This window comes from Nycticebus coucang, chromosome 12 (genome assembly GCF_027406575.1).
Source record: "Nycticebus coucang isolate mNycCou1 chromosome 12, mNycCou1.pri, whole genome shotgun sequence".
NCBI lineage: Eukaryota > Metazoa > Chordata > Mammalia > Primates > Lorisidae > Nycticebus > Nycticebus coucang.
This window is the reverse complement of record NC_069791.1, coordinates 17510355-17531216: the sequence shown is the minus strand read 5'-3', so window position 1 is coordinate 17531216 and position 20862 is coordinate 17510355. Positions and strand designations below refer to the sequence as shown.

General features: G+C 41.2%; 1 protein-coding gene and 2 non-coding genes across 5 annotated transcripts in view; all 3 read right to left on the bottom strand.

Moving 5' to 3' along the window:
- Positions 1–10858: 10858 nt before the first annotated feature.
- Positions 10859–20862, bottom strand: part of KANSL2 (KAT8 regulatory NSL complex subunit 2) — a 34386-nt gene continuing 24382 nt past the window's right edge. For 2 of the 3 annotated variants that reach the window (XM_053556732.1, XM_053556731.1), the window contains exons 8-10: positions 19797–20050; positions 13635–13754; positions 10859–11671 (exon numbers count right to left, since the gene is read on the bottom strand). In XM_053556732.1, coding sequence (XP_053412707.1) covers positions 11540–11671; positions 13635–13754; positions 19797–20050 — 506 coding nt within the window. In that variant the 3' untranslated portion in view covers positions 10859–11539. The remainder of the gene's footprint in view (positions 11672–13634; positions 13755–19796; positions 20051–20862) is intronic. The other variant, XM_053556733.1, reaches the window with a different exon arrangement.
- Positions 11893–12029, bottom strand: LOC128562998 (small nucleolar RNA SNORA2/SNORA34 family). Its single transcript, XR_008373675.1, has one exon. It is a non-coding gene; the product is annotated as a small nucleolar RNA SNORA2/SNORA34 family (small nucleolar RNA).
- On the bottom strand, positions 15174–15311 carry LOC128562999 (small nucleolar RNA SNORA2/SNORA34 family). The gene has a single exon (XR_008373676.1). It is a non-coding gene; the product is annotated as a small nucleolar RNA SNORA2/SNORA34 family (small nucleolar RNA).

Genomic DNA, 20862 nt, shown 5'->3' with positions numbered 1-20862 from the left:
GCTCACAGCAACCTCCAACTCTCGGGCTTAAGCGATTCTCCTGCCTCAGCCTCCCATCTTCCTACTTTTAAGATCCCCCCATAGTGTCTTTTGACAGTATGTGACGTGATGTAGATCTGTTTAGATTTATCCCAGTTGGAGTTCTTTGAGCTTCTTGAAATTATGTGTCTATTTCTTTTTGTGGGTTTGGGAAATGTGAGGCCACTATTTCTTCACACCGTTTCTCTGCTCCTTTCTGATTCTGGGACTCCCATGGTAAGTCCCTTAAGCTATCTTTTCTTTTTTTCTTTTTGCTCTCTGCCACAGTAATTTCAAAAGTCCTGTCTTCTGGTTGACTTATTCTTTCTTCTGCCTGAGTAAGTCTGCTATTAAATCCCTCCAGCATGTTCTTCAATTCCAATATTGTATTCTTGGAATTTATATTTGGTTTTTCTTCATGGTTTCTTTTTGTTGTTGTTCTTGTTCTTCATGCATCATTTTCCTGCTATCTTTAATTCATAGCACATCCTTATGATGGTTATTGTTTTTCTGATTTGGGCAACACTTTCCTCCATAAAATAGAATGAGTGTTCCCCCATGATATCCAGATTTAAATTATTTTAAATTTAAATTAAAATTAATTTAAATTAATTTATTATTTTGAATTCTTTATCTAGTCATTCATGTATCATCCCTTCTTTAGGGTCAATTTCTGGAGATTTAAGTTGTTCTTTTGAAAAGACTACATTTTGCCATTTCTTTGTATGTTGTTATTTTCTGTCGGGACTCAAGCATTTGAAAACTTAGCTACCTCTCCCAGTCTCTACAGTTTAATTTCATAGAGCAAGAACCTTCTCCATGCAGCCTTTTCTGGGGATGCATCCTCTCTGCGTTTGTGTATGGAATCTAATTGAAGAGTTTGCCTGTTTTTCCCAGGAGCTCTTCCTTGCTTTGCGCTGATGCTGTAACAAGCTACGCTACTAGGGTTCCACCTAGTGTTCATCTGTGGTACTGTAGACTCTAGAACTGAACAAGTCATGCTGATAAATCACCTTTGTTCTTAAATGCTCCAAACTTGAAACTTGTTCCCTGTGAATGCTTAAATTTGGGCACCTCCCTCAGCAGCGCCAAATTTAGAACGTTGTATATACATTTCACCCTTTTCCATTCCCAGGAAAAAGTCAAGAGTTGGGGTTTCCTCATGATTATGCCACCCCATGCCAGAGAGAAGGGTTCCAGTGAGCAAATGCCACAAATTTTCATAATAGGCTTAGATGGGGTTCAAGCTCAACTGGTGTACAAGAATCTCTTAACTGGTGTCCTCATCAAAAAAGCGATGGGTTTATACATTGTTAAATCCATGTTTCCATAAGGAAGGAAGTTCTGGGGTTTCCTAGTCTGCCATTTTGCAGGTGTTCTTTATTGCCTCATCTCTCTCTGGTCAGTGGTCACATTTCTCTGCCTCTTTGTATTGCCATTAATTCCTTTATTGAATCCTGGACATTACGGATGTTATGCTGTTGAGTGCCTGGATTTTGTTGTGTTTCAAAGCGACCCTAGTCTCTTTGTTTAGTCAAATTTTGCTTCATTTACACCATGAATGTTGTATTATTATTCTAAATGGGGAGCTATGCTTATACACTTTGGGAGGCCAAGGTGAGAAGTAGAGACCAGCTTGGCCAGGAGTTAGAAACCAGCTTGGCCAACATAGTGAGATTCTGTCTCTTCCAAAAAAAGGTTTTTAAATACCAAAATACGAAGGCATGGTGGCATGAGTCTGTAGTCCCATCTACTGAGGCTGAGGCAGGAGGAGGATCACTTTGCTTGAGCCCAGGCTATGTTTGCACTACTGCACGCAACCTGGGTGACAGAGCAAGACCCTAGCTCTAAAAAACAAACAAACCAACCAAAAAAAGCTTATAATAAAATGTTAGGTTAAATATCAGGATTTGAATTACATCTATGAATAATAATTACAACCCTGTGGGGAAAGTGCATATAAAAACTGGACGGAAATATATTTTGAAATTGCAGAGTTATTCTAACTTGTCTGTGTTGTTAATATATGTTTTTTATAGGGTGGCAACTGTGACTCAGTGAGTGGGGTGCCAGCCCCATATACCGAGGGTGGCGGGTTCAAGCCCAGCCCCGGCCAAACTGCAACAAAAAAATAGCCGTACATTGTGGCAGGTGCCTGTAGTCCCAGCTGCTCAGGAGGCTGAGGCAAGAGAATACGTAAGCCCAAGAGCTGGAGGTTGCTGTGAGCTGTGTGACGCCACGGCACTCTACCCAGGGCAGTAAAGTGAGACTCTGTCTCTACAAAAAAAAAAAAATATATATATATATATATATTTTTTTTTTTTTTTTTTTATCATTATCCAGGACTAGTCTCGAGAGATACTTGGCTTGGCTTTCTAATTACCTTCATGAAGGATGGCTTAGGATGATCAAAAGCCAAACTTTATGTTTTTTGAGACTAGAGCCTCACTATGTCACCCTGGGTAGAGTGCCGTGGCGTCACAGCTCACAGCAACCTCAAACTCCTGGGCTCAAGTGATTCTCTTGCCTCAGCCTCCCAAGTAGCTGGGACTACAGGTGCCTGCCCCAACTCCCTCCTATTTATGGGTTGCAGTTGTCATTGTTGTTTAGCAGGCTCGAACTCACCAGCCTCGGTGTTTGTGGCTGGCGCCCTACTCACTGAGCTAAGGGCGCCAAGCCCAAAAGCCACACTTTATTTTTATTAAACATCCTCCAACATGATTTAGCTAACAGCCTATTGCGAATATTAGTTCATTATCTGTGGGCACATTCTACAACTGTTTTATCCTGTGGGGATCACCAGGAAGTTTTATTGCTTATAGTGAGGTATTCTAAGTGCATTTTATGGAGACTTAATTAACTACTGAGGCCACTGTTTGATAATATCTATTTTATATTTTTTCCAGGATGAAATTTTGACAATCGACAGGAGCCGAGGTAGGGCATATTTTGTGTAAGTCTGTATATCTTCCATAAGACCTATAATCAAGAGATAGCAAACATCTGAAGATAGTTTCTATAGACCAACTTAATATATATTTCCATGCCAACCCCATCATAGTTTTCTTCTTCTTTTTTTTTTTTTAAAACAGAATCTCACTTTATCATCCATGGTAGAGGGCTGTGGCATCACAGCTCACAGCAACCTCCAGCTCTTGGGCTTAGGCGATTCTCTTGCCTCAGCCTCCCAAGTAGCTGGGACTACAGGACACCAGCTACTTGGGAGGCTGAGGCAAGAGAATCGCCTCAGCCACAACACCCGGCTACTTTTTGTTGCAGTTTGGCCAGGGCCGGGTTCAAACCTGCCACCCTCAGTACATGGGGCCGGCGCCCTACCCACTGAGCCACAGGCACCACCCTTTATTTATTTATTTTTATTGGTTGTCATTGTTTGGCAGGCCCAGGCTGGATTCGAACCCTCCAGCTCTGGTGCATATGGTTGGCACCTTAGTCGCTTGAGCTACAGGTGCTGAGCCCTATATACAGGCGCCAAGTCCTATCATAGTTTTCTTCTTTTTCTTAATATCTTCTATTTGTCCTATTCCTCTATTATCCAAAGGCAAAACTATGAAATGTCAGATTTGAATTCTGACTCTATCACCTACTAACTGATGTGATCCTGGACAATGTATTTGACCTGTCTGTGCTGTAGTTGCCCTGTGTACATAAAGTGTAGATAATAACAACTACCTCCTAGGAGTCTTGTGAGGCTTCAGTGAGAAAATTCTGTAAAATTCAAATCAGAGTGCCCAGCACAGAAGAACTCTTCAATAAAGGATTTCTTTTAGTGCCATTACTTTGCTATCTGGCTTTACCACATCCTCTTTACATTCTCTCCATTCGGGTGGTGCCTGTGGCTCAGAGGGTAGGGCGCCAGCCCCATATGCCGGAGGTTGTGGGTTCAAACCCAGCCCTGGCCAAAAAAAAAAAAAAAAAAAAAATACATTATCTCCATTCATTCCAGACACCTACATGAATGAGTGGGGATGAGGGACACAGGAAGCTAGTCCTATAAAGGTAAATTTTCCCCCAGGTAAGATGCCTGCATTCAGGAAAGCTGACTCTGGATAAGAGAGGTGTCTGATGAGGATAATATGGCCCTATGCTCAAAACATGGGAACTTAAAGCAGTAAATATACAAAGCAGCCTTGTTTTGTTCATTGTTCTACATTTAGTGAGTAGAGCAGTGGCTGATAGGTCATAAGCATTCAGTAAATATTATTGAATTAATCAACGTTTGGTACATATTTTTATAAAAGAATAAATTAATGCCTAAACAATAGGCTGGGCACAGTGCCTCTCACCTAGAATCCTAGCACTCTGGGAGGCCAAGGCAGGAGGATTGATTGTGCCCAGGAATTCAAGACCAACCTGAGCAAAGAGAGACCCCATCTCTACTAAAAATAGAAAGATTAGCTGGGCATTGTGGTGGGTGCCTGTAGTCCCTCTATTTGGGAGGCCCAGGCAATGTAAAGAAATCAAAACCGGGCGGCGCCTGTGGCTCAGCGGGTAGGGCGCCAGTCCCATATGCCGGAGGTGGTGGGTTCAAACCCAGCCCCGGCCAAATTAAAAAAAAAAAAAAGAAATCAAAATCAGATGGCTCAGATATCTTCCAGACATCAAGACTTACTACAAAGCTAGAGTAATTAAGATTGTGTGCTGTGGATGTAAAGAAAGACAGGTAAAACACTGGAACAGCATGATGCTTCTCCCTGATGTAGTCACACCGCAGGACAAAGGTGGCACTGTCCTACAGTAAAGAAAGAAGAATGATACTTTCAACAAATGGTAGATTCAACTGGTTACCTATGGCAGCTGTTATCTTTTATTTCATCTCAAAGTTCTCTGTGGTATTAGAACAGGGAATGTACACATACCTATGATTCTAGCAAAACAGGAAATTTTCTGCTGACTGAAAAAAAAAAGGCCCACACAGTGGCTCACACCTCCAATCCTAGCACTCTGAGAGGCCAAGGCAGGTGGATTCCTTGAGCTCAGGTGTTCAAAACCAGCCTGAACAAAGGACGTCTCTACCAAAAACAGAAAAACTAGCTGGGCATTGCGGCAGACAGCTGTAGTCCCAGCTACTCAGGAGGCTAAGGCAGGAGGATCACTTGACCCTAGGAGTCTAAAGTTCCTGTGAGCCGTGACACCACTGCACTCTACCCAGCATGACAGAGTAAGACTCTGTTATCAAAAAACAACAGAAAGGAAACACACTTTTTGATCATCTCAAAATCTGAATATAAACTGGACTTCCAGTTTGCCTCAGAGCTACTAAGTCAAAGAAAAACATTCTGTTCTAAACACTTGACCTACTTTTTTTTTTTGGTTACACCCAAGGAAGCAGCAGACAGAGGAGGCAGGCAGAAAGGCAAGCGCTCATTTTGCCCAACACTAGAGGAGACTCCAGCACAGTGGCCACCAGTAGAGGCAGCAGAGTTCTCTGGATGGGAAAAATTCATATGATGTACAATTAATGTTTTGATCTTTCACTGCACTGTCTTTTTTGAAACCAATAAATTTCCTTTTCTCTGGAAAAGATTAGGTTTCTTGTTCACATTTCTAAAAAAATCCTTATTTTAAGTAAATAAATATTGGATCCCCCCCACCAAAAAAGTCCTTATTTGAAAAATATTGGCCTCGTAGTTAAGGAGAGGAAAAGAAAAGCCTGTACATTAGAGACACAGGGCTCCTTTCTGGCAACCTGTTCTAGAAGGCAGCCCTCATCAGACACTGAATCTGCTGTCGCCTTGATCTTGGATTTACCAGCCTCCGGAACTGTGAGAAATAAATTTCTATTATTTATGAATTACCAAATCTAAGGTATTTTGTGATAGCAGCACAAATGAACTGAGACACTAAACCAAAAAAGAGTACATTTTATAATTCCATTATATAAAACTCCAAAAGGTGCAAAACAATCTATGGTGACAGAGCATGTCAGTGATTACTTTGGGGAATAGGAAGAGGAAGGACATTATATAGAAATTCAAGAAGTTTTTAGAGTGATGAATATGTTCAAAGATATGTTCATATCTTTATGATAGTGGTAGTTTCAGAGATACCTATAGACGTCAAATTGCATCAAATTGGGTGGCTCATGCCTATAATCCCAACACTTTGAGAGGCTGAGACAGGAGGATCACTTGAGCCCAGGCATTCAAGACCAGCCTGCACAACATAGCAAGACCTCCATCAGTACAATAAGAAAGATTTTTTAACTAGCCAAGCATGGTGGTACCTATAGTACCAGACACGCCATAGGCTGAGGCAAGAGGATCACTTAAGCCTAGGAGTTTGCAGTGAAGTATGGATGCCACTGTGCTCTAGCCCAGGGAACAGAATGAGACAAAAACAAAAACAGAAAAATATATCAAATCATACTCTTTAGTACGTGCAGCTTACTACATAACAATTATGTATGCCTCAAGAAAGCTGTCAACAAAACTGAAAAGAGTCAACCATGAATAAGATAGACAAGATTGACATTTAAGTTCAGGAATTCATCCTGGAAAAAGTGCTACGTACCTCATTGCTGAATATCATTATGACAGCTTTCAAAGTTCTCCCCTTGGAAACCGATACACCAACACCAGTGCCTAGTCCACCATTCAAAGCAATTTTGGAACTCTTTTTCCAGAATGGCCATCAGAGCTGTCATATTACCCTTGATATTCTGAATGTGATCAAAGGTACAGTCTGTCACTGAAATGTTGGCATGAAGTTTGCATTACAGTATATACTTTATAAGGGTGGCGCCTGTGGCTCAGTCGTTAAGGCGCCGGCCCCATATACCGAGGATGGCGGGTTCAAACCCGGCCCCGGCCAAACTGCAACCAAAAAATAGCCAGGCGTTGTGGCGGGCGCCTGTAGTCCCAGCTTCTCGGGAGGCTGAGGCAAGAGAATCGCTTAAGCCCAGGAGTTGGAGGTTTCTGTGAGCTGTGTGAGGCCACGGCACTCTACCAAGGGTCATAAAGTGAGACTCTGTCTCTACAAAAAAAAAAAAAAAACAAAGCAAAACAGTATATACTTTATAGGTAGTATGTGCAAGCAAAATGAAGTATGGTACTCTACCAGGACTTGAACAAAATACATGCAATGTCACTTTAAAAATACCCACAGGCCAAGATTTGACCGAAACATTTATTGAAGATAACATTCTGTTTTGTTTTGGACTGGTTTGTTTTTGATAGTCCTAACATGATCCTCTGGAGTTCTAAGGTAATGCTGGTAAGAGTCAGACTAGTCTAGCTCAAAAACTCACGATACAAGAATGAATGGTCAGATTTAAAAAAAAAAAAAAAAAGATATAAGACCAGCACTTTCAGAGTCCAAGGTGGGAGACTTTCTTAAGGCCAGGATTTAGAGAGCAACCTACGCAACCATTTCTACAAAACAATAATAACGTAAAGAATTGTTTATATAGTATTAGAGAACTGAAAAGTCACAAAGTGAACACTGTAGTATCATAGAGTTAATTGCAAGAAGCAGCAACTGACTCTAGTGCAGGAAAAACAATAAGAAAAATATGAGAAAAGGGGCCCTTAAGATCTGGGCCTCAGACTTTTGAGAAAATGTTGCTAAAGGTTAACTCATAATCTCAGAAGAGCTGTAAGGTAGGAAGCACCATTCCTGACCTCTGAGGAAAGAATGCTAAAAGGCTGATGCTGTGTATTTGAGAAGGTAGAATGAGGATTGCAAAGTAAAAAAAAAAAAATCCTAAACTCCCTATCAAACCTTAAAGACTTGAGTTTCTGGCCTTGAAGTGAAGGGTGGTTGGACACATCTCATTATACCTCTTTTGGAGTTTAGATTAATTGCAAACAGGGCCTAAGGCCATGTAAGGTAAAGGTTAAGTTACCTCTGCAGGCCATCAATTTGCTTAACAGATCAATTTGAGTCTGTTTATTGTGGCTTGCTCTAGGGTTAGACTTCCTCATATCATGTTGTTATATTCCTTTCTACTGATTCCAAGCCATGAGACAAAGCTTTATATTTTTTAACCAATTACAAACCAAAGAATCTCTGAATCCACCTATGTGGCTAGGATAAGTATAGGTTCAGGCCTTCAGACTCCAACAACTAGGGATAGTACGAGGGTTGTAGTTTGAGCTGAGGTCTCCATTTCTTTACTGGTGGGTGAGGGGAGGTTAACAATAACAACTCTTTGGTCTTTGCACACATCCCAGAAGGGTCATCAAATTCTCACACTGCTTTTCCTCTCCACAGTTAGGAAAGGTTCTCTCTTCAAAAATACACTGGCGGCTGGGCACCTGTATCTCAGTGAGTAGGGCACTGGCCACATACACGGAAGCTGGCAGGTTTGAGCCCAGCCCAGGCCTGCTAATGGACAGCTGCAACCAAATAATAGCCAGGTGTTGTGACAGACCTTCCAAGTAGTCCCAGCTACTTGGAAGGCTAAGGCAAGAGACTCGCTTAAGCCCAAAAGTTTGAGGTTGCTGTGAGCTGTGACGCAATAGCACTCTACCCAGGGTGACAGTGAGACTCTCTCAAAATATGTATGTGTGTGTGTGTGCGTGCATGTTTTGTATATTTTTAATATAAAAAATATATACACATATTGGGGATGAACTGAGGCAGGATTGCTTGAGACCAGAACAAGACCCATTTCTACAAAAAAAAAGAAAAATTGGCTAAGCATAGCAGCCTGTGCCTATAGTTCCAGCTCAATAGGCTGAGGTAGGAAGATTACTTGTGCCCAGGAGTGTGAAGTTGCAGCAAGCTGTGACAACCACACTGCACTCTAGCCCGGGCAACAGAGACCCTATCTCAAAATATATTATGTATACGTGTATAAATATATATAAATACCCATGTAAGTACATTTATAAAAACATATGTGTATATATTATATACAGGCCAGAACCGGATAATCCTGGATAATCTTCCCATCTCTAAGTCCTTGTCCGTAACCACAACTGAAAAGTCCCTTTTGCCAAAGTTAACGGTCCAAGGGATTAGAATACAGACATCTCTGCAGGATGGTTGTTCTGCAGAGCACAGGTGCAATCTAGTACTCCTTCATAAAATGAAGGTGCGCAGCAACCCTGACCTAAGAAGGGTATATTACCAGAGGCTCAATATTCTGTATCCGAGCCTCGCTGGGTATTTTTTAAAGGCCTTGAGAATCAAGTTCACATCACCAGGCAAGCCAAGACCTACCATCATGATAAGCAAAGACAAAGAGAATTTTTTTTTTTTTTTGTAGAGACAAGAGTCTCAGGGCAGCACCTGTGGCTCAAGGAGTAGGGCGCCAGTCCCGTATGCCAGAGGTGGCAGGTTCAAACCTAGCCCCGGCAAAAAAAAAAAAAAAGTCTCACTTTATCACCCTGGGTAGACTGCTGTGGCATCACACAGCTTACAGCAACCTCCAACTCCTGGGCTTAGGAGATTCTCTTGCCTTAGCCTCGCAAGCAGCTGGGACTATAGGCACTCGCCACAACGCCCGACTATTTTTTTTTTTTTTTGGTAGAGACAGAGTCCCACTTTATGGCCCTCGGTAGAGTGCCGTGGCCTCACACAGCTCACAGCAACCTCCAACTCCTGGGCTTAAGCGATTCTCCTGCCTCAGCCTCCCGAGTAGCTGGGACCACAGGCGCTCGCCACAACGCCCGGCTATTTTTTGGTTGCAGTTTGGCCGGGGCCGGGTTTGAACCCGCCACCCTCGGTATATGGGGCCGGCGCCTTACCGACTGAGCCACAGGCGCCGCCCCTGACTATTTTTTTGTTGCAGTTTGGCTGGGGCCAGGTTTGAACCTGCCACCCTCCATATGTGGGGCCAGTGCCCTACCCACTGAGCCACAGGCACCGCCCAGACAAAGGGAATTTAGAATGTTTGAGAGGAACTTGTATGTTGTGTTCTGTAGGTATCTACCAGTTGTGGCCTTAAGACAAACTGTAGCAATGGGAATTGTAATTTGTCCCCCAAAGTTTCTCCTGAGAAAGCCTCCTGTGGAATCATGAACATGCATAGGAATAGATCGGACACAAAGAACAGACTGTAGGAGCCATGGAAGTATACTACTCAGATTTCAAGAAAACCAGCCCTGCAGTCAACTCACAGCCTTCAGCTTCCTCATCTTTGAATTTATGAGGTATCACACTTCCCTCAGGCTACTACCAATGACCCAGGCACAGTAGAGGTATTAGGCCATTCTTTCTACCAGGCAGCTTTTGCCTTGGGACTCCATTAGCAGGGCCAAGACTTTCTCAGTGACATGGTACGTCTGAGGCCCCTCTTATAAAAGCCTCCTGTCTTCCTTGTAACTAATAAGAGGTGGGACCTTGGAAGAAAACCAGCTATATATGGCCCTCTCAAAACTTACCATGGCTGAATTTTCAAACAGTGTCCAAACACTGCAGTGTCCATAACAATTTCAGGGGTGTTACAGACCCTTCTGTGCTCACTTCAGTTCTCACAGAAAGTAATCTTTTGGACTCCTTATCATAACGCAATGATTAACATCTTAACCTTTTTAGCATCAAAATAATCTTGACAATGCTTATCTATGTCTATTTTAGCAATCCACCTTCAGGCTCAATTTCTCTGTATGTTTTATATGTGTTTCTAGCCCCACAGAATTTTCAGAATTTTTAAGATTGTGAGGAAAAAAAAGGGGAGAAAGGGGTTAAAGTGCACAGAGTGGATTTAAAACTAGTAAGCTTAAGCAAGTCCTGCACCTTTTCATTTACTTTTTCCAGGTTTTTACCTTATCTTCTATACCAAAACCATAATGAGCTAGCGAATATTTACTCCCTGGGATAGAAGTATTATGTGTCCCATTTTCCCCTTCCCAGCAAAGACAGGACTCTAAAACCAAGAAAAGAAGATATACTCTCAAATACAAACAAAACATTCATCCAATTCAGATGACTATTTTACATTTTCATAATATTTCCTTTAACATTTAATAATAACTATATACAATAATTTTTTACTATATCTTACATAAGAAAGTCACCACAGAAATTTACATGTTAGAAGCAAGATGGATAGTTAAGAAGGGCCCAGTCCTGTGGGTTATTTTCTCAGAGGACAGAAGTCAGGCGATCACTGGGGAAGGGGGTTCAGACTACCCAATGAAGTAAAGGTGAAGGCAGGCCTTTAGATGGAGACCACCAGACATCAGGGCCATCAATATCTCAAGGGCACCACTCAGAAACAGCTCCCTCCTGGCCACCTATGTGGATTCCTATTCATGACTTAGGAAATCCCATTACAAAGATGTCTCTTTCCCCTTAGGCCTAGACCCAAATACTTAATTCCAGAAGCTCTGACCAGAATTACCTCTCTTTCTTCCTTGCTCACATGGGAAGAAACCCACAACTTTTGAAAACTATTGGTCTGCTCTCTCAAAAATTTGTTAACTATAGCACTCAACCCATAAGAAAAACAATCAGTCTGGGTTGCCCTTGTTTAGTGAGATGATCATAAACATATATTTGAAAAATGAGAAATTTAAATCCACTGAAGTCAAATGGTTTCCAAAACAAACTATCAACTGATAGAAGTGGGTTCTGGCTTCCCATTTGCAGTTCCCATTCCACTTTGAGGCAATGGTACAGAGGCTTTCTCAGAACTTTGAGATCCGTGGGATCTGCAACCATCTCCAGCCATCTGTATCTGTCCCTGTTAAAAGAAATAAAAGCACTTTGGTTAGAATTTCATTCATTGTATTCTGAAGTATGAATATGATTTATCAATGCTCATTTATAGCAGCAAAATAAGACAGCAAAAGTAAAATAATTCTGGGCAGGTGTGCTTTCTCATACTTGGCTATCCCTGCCTCTGAAACTCGGAAATCATTAACTGTAGCATTCCTGAGGCTTTTCCAATGAGAGAGAGCTGTGGGTTGTTTCTTCCACATGAAACAGCCATTCTCTGCTGAGATTCCAGAACAGCCAACAGACCATAGGAAGACAGTCCTTTAGGCCTCTGTTTGAAACCAACAGCTACAGTATAACTGCTAGTCTTCAGTCAGGGCCACTGGTAGTCCACCAAAGGCTCAGAAAAAGAAGTCAAGTCACATTACCAGTCCTTACTTTTACAACAAGAACAATCCCAGTGCTGAATTCTCCCTTGAAAGGTGTAATTTTGACTCACACCTGTAATCCTAGCACTTCAAAATCAGCCTGAGCAACAAGCAAGACTCCAATTCTACAAAAATTTTAAAAATTAGCTAGGCATGGTGCTGCCCATCTATACTCCCAGCTACTCTGGAAGCTAAGGTTGGAGGATTGCTACAGTGAGCTGTAACAGCCCTACATCACTGCTCTATCTAGCCTAAGCAATAGGGTAAGACCTGTCTCTCCACCTCCACACTACCAAAATGTACAACTTAAGATTCTATGCCCCAGCCTTTTATTTAAATAAATTGACTAGGTGTGGTGGTTCACACCTATAATCTCAGCACTTTGGGAGGCTGAGGCATAAGGCAGGAGAAATTTTTTGAGCTCAACAGTTTGAGACCACCCTGGTCTCTCCAAAAACAAATCCTTTTTTGTTTTTTTTTGTGGAGACAATCTTGTTCTATCACCTGGGCTAGAGCACAATGGGGGTCATCATAGCTCACTACAATCTGAAAGTCCTGGGCTAAAGCAATCCTCCTGCCTCAGCCTCCCAAGTAGCAGGAGTTATAGGCACCTGACACAGTGCTTAGCTAATTTTTTCTTTTAGCAGAGATGGGGTCTCCTCTGCTTGGGCTGGTCCCAAACTCCTGAGCTCAAGTGATCCCCTGCCTCAGCCTCCTAGAATACTAAGATTACAGGTGTGAACCATTACACCCAGCCCCCAATTTTTTTTTTTAAAACATCCAGGCATGATGGAACATGCCTACAGTCCTAGCTAGCTACTCAAGAGTCTGAGGTGGGAGGGTCATTTGAGCCCAAAAGTTTGAGGCTGCAGTGAGCTGTGATGACTTTATTACATGCCAGCCTGGGTGGCAAAGCAAGACCCTATCAAATAAAACTGTTAAAAAGTAAAATAGGGCCAGGTGCGGTGGATAACACCTGTAATCCTAGCACTCTGGGAGGCTGAGGCGGGTGGATTGCCTGAGCTCACAGGTTTGAGACCAGAGTGAGCTAGAGCAAGACCCCATTTCTAAAACTAGCTGGGCATTGTGGCAGGTGCCTCCTGCTACTCAGAAGACTAGACCAGAGAACTGCTTGAGCCCAAGAGTTAAAGATTGCTGTGAGCTGTGACACCAGGGCACTCTACCGAGGGCAACAAGTGAAACTCTGTCTCAAAAAAAATAAAGTAAAATAAAATAAAACAAAAAGAGGAGGGGAAGAAAGAGAGAAAAGAAAAGAATGTCCTACTCTGGGATATAAGGACCAGGGACTATTGGGCATTCTAAGAGCCCATCTGGAGAATCGGAGCCAACAATGGCATCCAGGAGCAGAGAAGGGCATTTTTTAAAATGCCCTTTATCTTCCTAAATGGTATTCACTGAGCAAAAGCCATCTGGGACATCTTTATACTCTATTTATGATGATACCCCTAGTGCCTAAAGTACATACGAGCCAGCAGGGAACCCTCTCCCTGGCTGAGTCACTACATTAGAGTAGCCTGGCTGGGATTGTTCTTCACTTGCCAAGATATCCACAGGGCCTTCAGGAATTTCTTTGATTGAATGATCTTCAAGGGTTAATGAAGGATCAAATAGCAAGGGTGAAGGAGGGCACTGCATACCATCACCCACAACATCCAAGTCCTAGGAAAAAAAGAGAAAAGCCTATCAGCAATAACAAGGGAACCAATCAACTACGGTTGGCATATTTTTCAGCAAACCTCAACAGAATTCTCTGCTCCTTCCTTCACCCTTTGCCTAGCTTTAATAAAAAAAAAAAAATTTACCAGAATGTCCAAAACATGAGACTACATGCAACAGCGCTGAGAACTTTTTCTTACTGCCAAATACAAAACACAGACCAGTATAGTGGCTTAAAAAAGCAAATTCTCAGAGAAATTCATACACAGAATAGAAGATGGAGAAAGGGATATGGGTGACTTATTATTTAATAAGAGTTTCTATTTGGGCTGACGAAAAAGTTCTGGAAAAGAAAAGTAGTGATGTTTGTATTATACTTTAAATATTTTTAATACCATTAAGTTGTACATTTAAAAATGGTTACAATGATAGGGCGGCGCCCGTGGCTCAGTAGGGCACTGGCCCCATATACCAAGGGTGGCGGGTTCAAACCCAGCCCCAGCCAAACTGCAACAAAAAATAGCCAGGTGTTGTGGTGGGCACCTATAGTCCCAACTACTCAGGAGGCTGAGGCAAGAGAATCGCCTAAGCCTAAGAGCTGGAGGTTGCTGTGAGCTGTGACGCCACAGCACTCTACCGAGGGCAACAAAATGAGACTCTGTCTCTAAAAAAAAAAAAAAAGACAGAAATGAAAAAAATGGTTAAAATGATAAATTCTGGTACATACATTTTACCACAATAAAAAAAAAATATTATTTATTTTTTGGTTTGGCACCTGTAGCACAATGGTTACCCCACCAGCCACATGCACCAAGGCTGGCGGGTTCGAACCCAGCCTGGGCCTGCTAAACGACAATTGACAACTGCAACAAAAAAACAGCCGGGCATTATGGCAGGCTCCTGTCGTCCCAGCTACCTGGGAGGCTGAGGCAAGAGAATTGCTTAACCCCAAGAGTTGGAGCTTGCTGTGAGCTGTGATGCCAAGGCACTCTACCAAGGGCAACATAATGAGACTCTGCCTCAAAAAAAAAAATAATAATAATAATAAATATAAATATACACATACATATATACATATAGTCAACATCTAAATTCACTAGTAATGACTTTGAGTAACATCTACCAGCATAAACAAAATTAGCTATTGCTTAAAAACACTGGGCAATATGAGATTGCTTAATTAATGTCCTAACAGCCACAAAACAAGTAAGCAAGCTCAAGAGGGGGATCGCTTCTCAGCCTTCTCAGATCAACTGAAGGAGGAAATGGAAGAGGTGGGAAGAAAGGATGAAGGACAGAAAATTCAAAAGTTCTTCTCAAAGACTAGAAAGTATTTTGGCTAGTCCCTATCCCAGAGTAAGCCCCTGATTCTTAACCAGTTCAATTGCTCTGTTAACAAACAACATTGTATTCTATATAACATAATGTTTCTTCCGACCGAATTGGCCATTCACACAGGGATATCAAATAGCCAACAGACCACAAGGAAGACATCACTCTTGGCTCCTGTTTGAAACCAATAGCTACAACAGCAAACCACTGGTCTTGATTCAGGGCCAAAGGGATTGCAAAGGCTCAAACAATACCTTAAACTAACTTTCATGCCACTACTTTCTAAGAAATTGTAGTGCTAAACATCTCCTTCACAAGAGATCCAGTTTACAGAAGCTCTGTATATCTAATAATCTAGCCCCCCATGAGAAGCTTAGTCCCACACTTTTAAATAAGTCTAAGAATTTTCAATCCTTTCCCATCTTTTGTTGTACTAATTATCAAAAACGAGAATCATAACATTCTTACATTGAGGTAAAGAATATAATTTAAAAATCTACTAGGCCAAGCACAATGGAAGGCCAAGGCAGGAAGACCACTTGAGGCGTGGAATTTGAAGACCAGCCTGGGCAACACAGCAAAATCCTACCTCAAAAAAGAGAGAAAAGAAAGGCAGAAAGAGAGTACTAAGACTTAAAGCTACCTAGTTTAAGCAATCTCCTTACCTACCATTTATTTTCAGAAGTACTGAAAAATTCCATACTAACCACAGAAACCAGGGTTCTTATGCCATTAAGACTATAAATTGTTTTCTCCAATTCTTTTACTACGTACAATTATTGTATACATAATTAGCTTGTAATTTAAGCTCTGAAGCAAAAGGAATTGAAGTCTCAAGATGATATCGGAATAGAAATGTTTTCAAAGAAAAATAAATACAGACAGGGCCTTTACTCACATATGCAGTGTTCTCTTTAACAAAAATTAAAATTGGAATAGCCGGGCATTGTGGCGGATGCCTATAGTTCCAGCTACTTGGGAGGCAGAGACAGGAGAATAGCTTGAGCCCAGGAGTTAGAGGTTGCTGTAAGCTGTGATGCCACAGCACTCTACCCAGGGCAACAGCTTGAGGCTCTGTCTCAAAAAAAAAAAAAAATTAAAATTGGGAAAAGAATCCTAAAATAAAAGGATCAGCAAAAATTCCTATCATAGTAAGAATGTTTAGAGACTAAAGTATCAGGATACAAAGATAGAATCCATGTTTCATTCTTAAATCAAAGGTATTAAAGTTGCTACTTGCCAAATATCTTTGGATCAAAGCACAGAAAACAAGCAAATATAATATCCAGACTGGAAGGCTGAACATTTTTATCCATATAAATATCTGATACCTGCCTTCTTTCCCCACTCTTTCCATCCCTTCCTAAAAAAAGAATTTTAAAATAAAATATCTGATACCTGGTCTTGCTGTAAATTGCCAAAAGTTATCATTAACAAATGATAGAACAATAAATAAACATAGGCAATGAGTTAAGACTGCTTGGTGAAATTCATGTAATTCAGAAATATTTTTGTACCAAATTTTATACTAATTTATACTAATAAATATATCCAGAATTTATGGGAGAAAACAAATTAATTTCTTTAAACTATATTTTGTTTCAACATTTTCTGGAGAATTTTAACCCCTAATAATAAAGAATAAAACTGTATTTTTTAAAAAATAATACAATTTACCAAAAAGTGCATGAATATGAAAAAAAAAAAGTTCATGAATATGAACGTAGCAGATGATCAAGGACAAATTAGCTGTGTATCATTTTTAAACCTCTAGCAACAAAGGTCAATCTTTTTTATTAGACAGTCTCATTATGTCGCCCTCGGTACAGTGTGCAGTGGCATCACAGCTCACAGCAACCTCCAACTCTTGGGCTTAAGTGATTCTCTTGCCTCAGCCTCCCAAGTAGCTGGGACTACAGGCGCCCACCACAATGCCCAGCTATTTTTTAGTTGTAGTTGTTGTTGTTTGGCAGGCCTGAGCTGGATTCAAACCCGCCAGCTCCGGTGTATGTGGTGTATGTGGTTGGCGCCCTATCCGCTGAGTCGCGGGTGCCAAGCCTTTTTTTTTTTTTTTTCTAGAAACAGAGACTTACTCTGTCACCCAGGCTAGAGTGCAGCAGCATGGTCACAGTTCACAGCAACCTCTATGTCCTGGGCTCAAGCAATTCTCCTACCTCAGCCTCCTAAGTAGCTTGAGACTACAGGCATACACCACTATGGCCAGCTAATTTTTCCAAATTTTGTAGAGAACGGGTCTCACTCACACTCAGGATGGTCTCCATCTCCTGAGATCAACTCCCCCATCAGCCTCCCATAGTGCTAGAATTATAGGAGTGAGTCATCGTGCCTGGACTAACAAAGGCTCGTCGTAAAAACCCACTAAATTTTCAAAACTAAGGTTACATGCATTCTTTGAAAAATTCATGCCACAAGTTAAAAATAAACAGATTTGACAACACATTTTAAATATTTTTTTAAGGTTCCTTAAATATCAGAATACCTATGATAATATCTCATACTCCAATATCTTGTTTTAATATTCTCTGAAGAACAAACAAGTAACAATCTTTGAACAAAGTACACAGGAATAAGTTCATAAAGCTGCTCACGTTACTAAGATCAACAAAGATAAACCTCTCTGAGTTTTCTTCAAACATAAAGAGCAAGTGGTTGTAACTAGATAGATTCTGTGGGTTTGTTCTTAAGTTGAATTTGTATGTAAGCTGGAACAGATACATTTACCTAGTAACTATAATAGCTCCATTTTTAAGTGCCAATCATATATCAGTTGGATATTTGCAACCCCAAGACTTACTGTAATAGCTTCTGTTCATAAATGTGAGTTGTACGTAAGTCAGATATTTCTAACTCAGGGACAGCCTGTAATCTCTATCTCAAAGCTTCTTTCATTTCTTATGTGCCCACTCCAAGAGTACTTTCTAGTTCTTATGTTCTATGAGTGTATGAAATAGATTTTATAAAAAGCAATTATGATCAAGGTTATTAAAAAATTTTCGGCGGCACCTGTGGCTCAGCGGGTAGGGCGCCGGTCCCATATGCCGGAGGTGGCGGGTTCAAACCCAGCCCCGGCCAAATTAAAAAAAAAAAAAAAAAAAAAATTTTTCTGGCTCGGCGCCTGTGGCTCAAACAGCTAAGGCGCCAGCCACATACACCTGAGCTGGCGGGTTCGAATCCAGCCCGGGCAACCAAACAATAGCTGGGCATTGTGGCGGGCGCCTATAGTCCCAGGTACTTGGGAGGCGGAGGCAGGAGAATCGCTTGAGCCCAGGAGATGGAGGTTGCTGTGAGCTGTAATGCTACGGCACTCTACCCAGGGCGACAGCTTGAGGCTCCGTCTCAAAAAAAAAAAAAAAAAAAAAAAAAAAAATTTTTTTTTTTTTATTTTTCTTAGCCAGGTTGTGTTGGTGAATACCTGCAGGCCCCACTACTTGGGAAACTAAGGGAGGAAGACTGCTTGAACCTGAAAGTTTGAGTCACACCACTGCACTCCAACCTGGGAAACAGAGACTTAAATCAAAAAAATTGTTATTTTCCTTTTAAAGAAAGTAACAAAACTCAAAAATTTGATTAGCCCACAGACAATTTACAATTTTTTTTATTTCTCCAAAACCTAGTGGTGAAACAAATTTTTTAAAAGAGAGAAATTATTTAAAAAAAAGAAAGAAACAGCACACGCCTGTAACCCTAGCACTCTGAGAGGCTAAGGCGGGTGGACTGCCTCAGCTGAGGAGATCGAGACCAGCCTGAACAAGAGCTAGACTCTGTCTCTAAAAACAGCCAGACATTGTGGCAGGTGCCTGTACTCCTAGCTAAATGGGAGGATAAGGCAAAAGGATCACTTGAGCCCAGGAGATCGAGGTTGCTGTGAACTCTAATGGCACGGCACTCTACCCAGGACAACATAGTGAGACTCTGTATTAAAAAAAAAAAAAAAAAAACAGTATATTCTCAATACCACTTTTCCTCTACCGGGTGCAGTAACTCATGCCTATAATCCTAGCACTCTGGAAGGCCAAAGCCAGAGGATCCCCTGAGCACAAGAGTTCTAGACCAGCTTAAGCAAGGGTTAAGACCCCTGTCTCTACTAAAAATACAAAAAAAAAAAAAAAAAAGAAAAGAAAAAATTAGGTAGGCATTGTGGTGGAAGGCTGAGGCAGGATTCACCTGGGTCCAGGACTGTGAGGTTGCTCTTACGTAGGATGATACCACAGCACTCTAGCATGGCATGAGTGAGACCGTCTCAAAAAAAAAAAAAAAGAAAAGAAAAAGCACTATCCTTAACCTGGCTTATTGTACCCCCAATGAATCCCCAACAATAAAAAAAAAAAGAAGAAAGAAAGAAAAAGCACTATCTTTTTCAGAATTTACTCTATCCTCGTATGTCTTTTTTAGTAAAAAAAGACCCTTGATGTCTCCCAAGCTTTATTCCTACTCTGAGCAAACAATCCTGCAACCTGATTGAATTTCCTATTTACATCTATGGTCCTTTTAGACTAACCAATTCTCACCATTAAGAAATAAGGCTTTGGATGGTGCCTGTGGCTTTAGGGGTGCCAGCCCCATATACCAAATGTGGTGGGTTCAAACCCAGCCCTGGCCAAAAAAAAAAAAAACTGCCAACAAAAAAAAAAAGAAAGAAAGAAAGAAGGCTTTATCTCAAGAACCAACAAAAGCAGGGCTTCTCTAACTTACATCACTGAATTCCAGAGGTAAACTCTCAGTGGGCTGAAGCTCAGCAGCACTCAAGTACAGATCCATGGGGCCGGCTTCCAGATCATCTGGCACAGACAGTACCTGCTCGGGCTTATACATCTGAGGAGGCAACTGGAAATGCAGTGAGCAGCAGGGATCCTCAGAGAGGCTTACAGGAACTGGTTTGTTGCAGGGCACCTCTTCAGATCCCTGACAGCATTTGAAGAGAACCTGATTTGTATCCTGACAAATATCTGTAGAAAAATGGGTCAAGGGTAATAAAACAAGATCTATCCAAGGTACAAAATACAAGAGAGTTGTCTGCCATATAAAACAAAAAGCCTAGATTACACAGATAATTATAGCTACATTTAATATAGAAAACCAAATGTGGTTAGCAATTTTTAAAGTTACTCCTCAAAATAAATGTCAATTAGTAACAACTAATTTTAGATCTACTAGTAACTTAAAACTTGTCCCCAACCTCCTTTGTAAGATCTTGGTCATTTAAACCAGACACTAATCCTGTTCACCCTAATGTTAGTGCTAGATAAGTAGCAGTAACACTGCCAGGAATACATACATATTCAAAAGAAACATGTCCTGGCAAAGGCAAATAGCTCGCAGAAGCCCCAACCAATCCCTTCCAAAAGTTAAGAGATTAAAACATACTTTCTGCTCTTCTCAAGCAGACTAGAAACGTTTACAATAACTTCTTGAACCTTGTTTGCAAAGATGATTATGTGTTTCAAACAGCACTGAATTAGAGGCAACAGAGTTTTAGATATAGTCATGTATCATGTCTTAACAAGAAATAAAAACAATTTCCATGCCTTTTTTTTTTTTTTTAAAGGAAACAGTGGTTAACAGAGGAGTCCTGTTATGAGGAAGATTATTTTCCTTATGAGGGCTCACAAAATACAATTACTCCAAAAGTACTCCAGGAATACTCCAAGAATTCTATAACTTCTGTTAAGGGCAGAAGGACAAAAGAGGCCAATCTCCAAAGTGGCACAGAAAACTCTACAGCAGTAGTTCTCAACCTTCCTAATGCCTCCTAATGCTG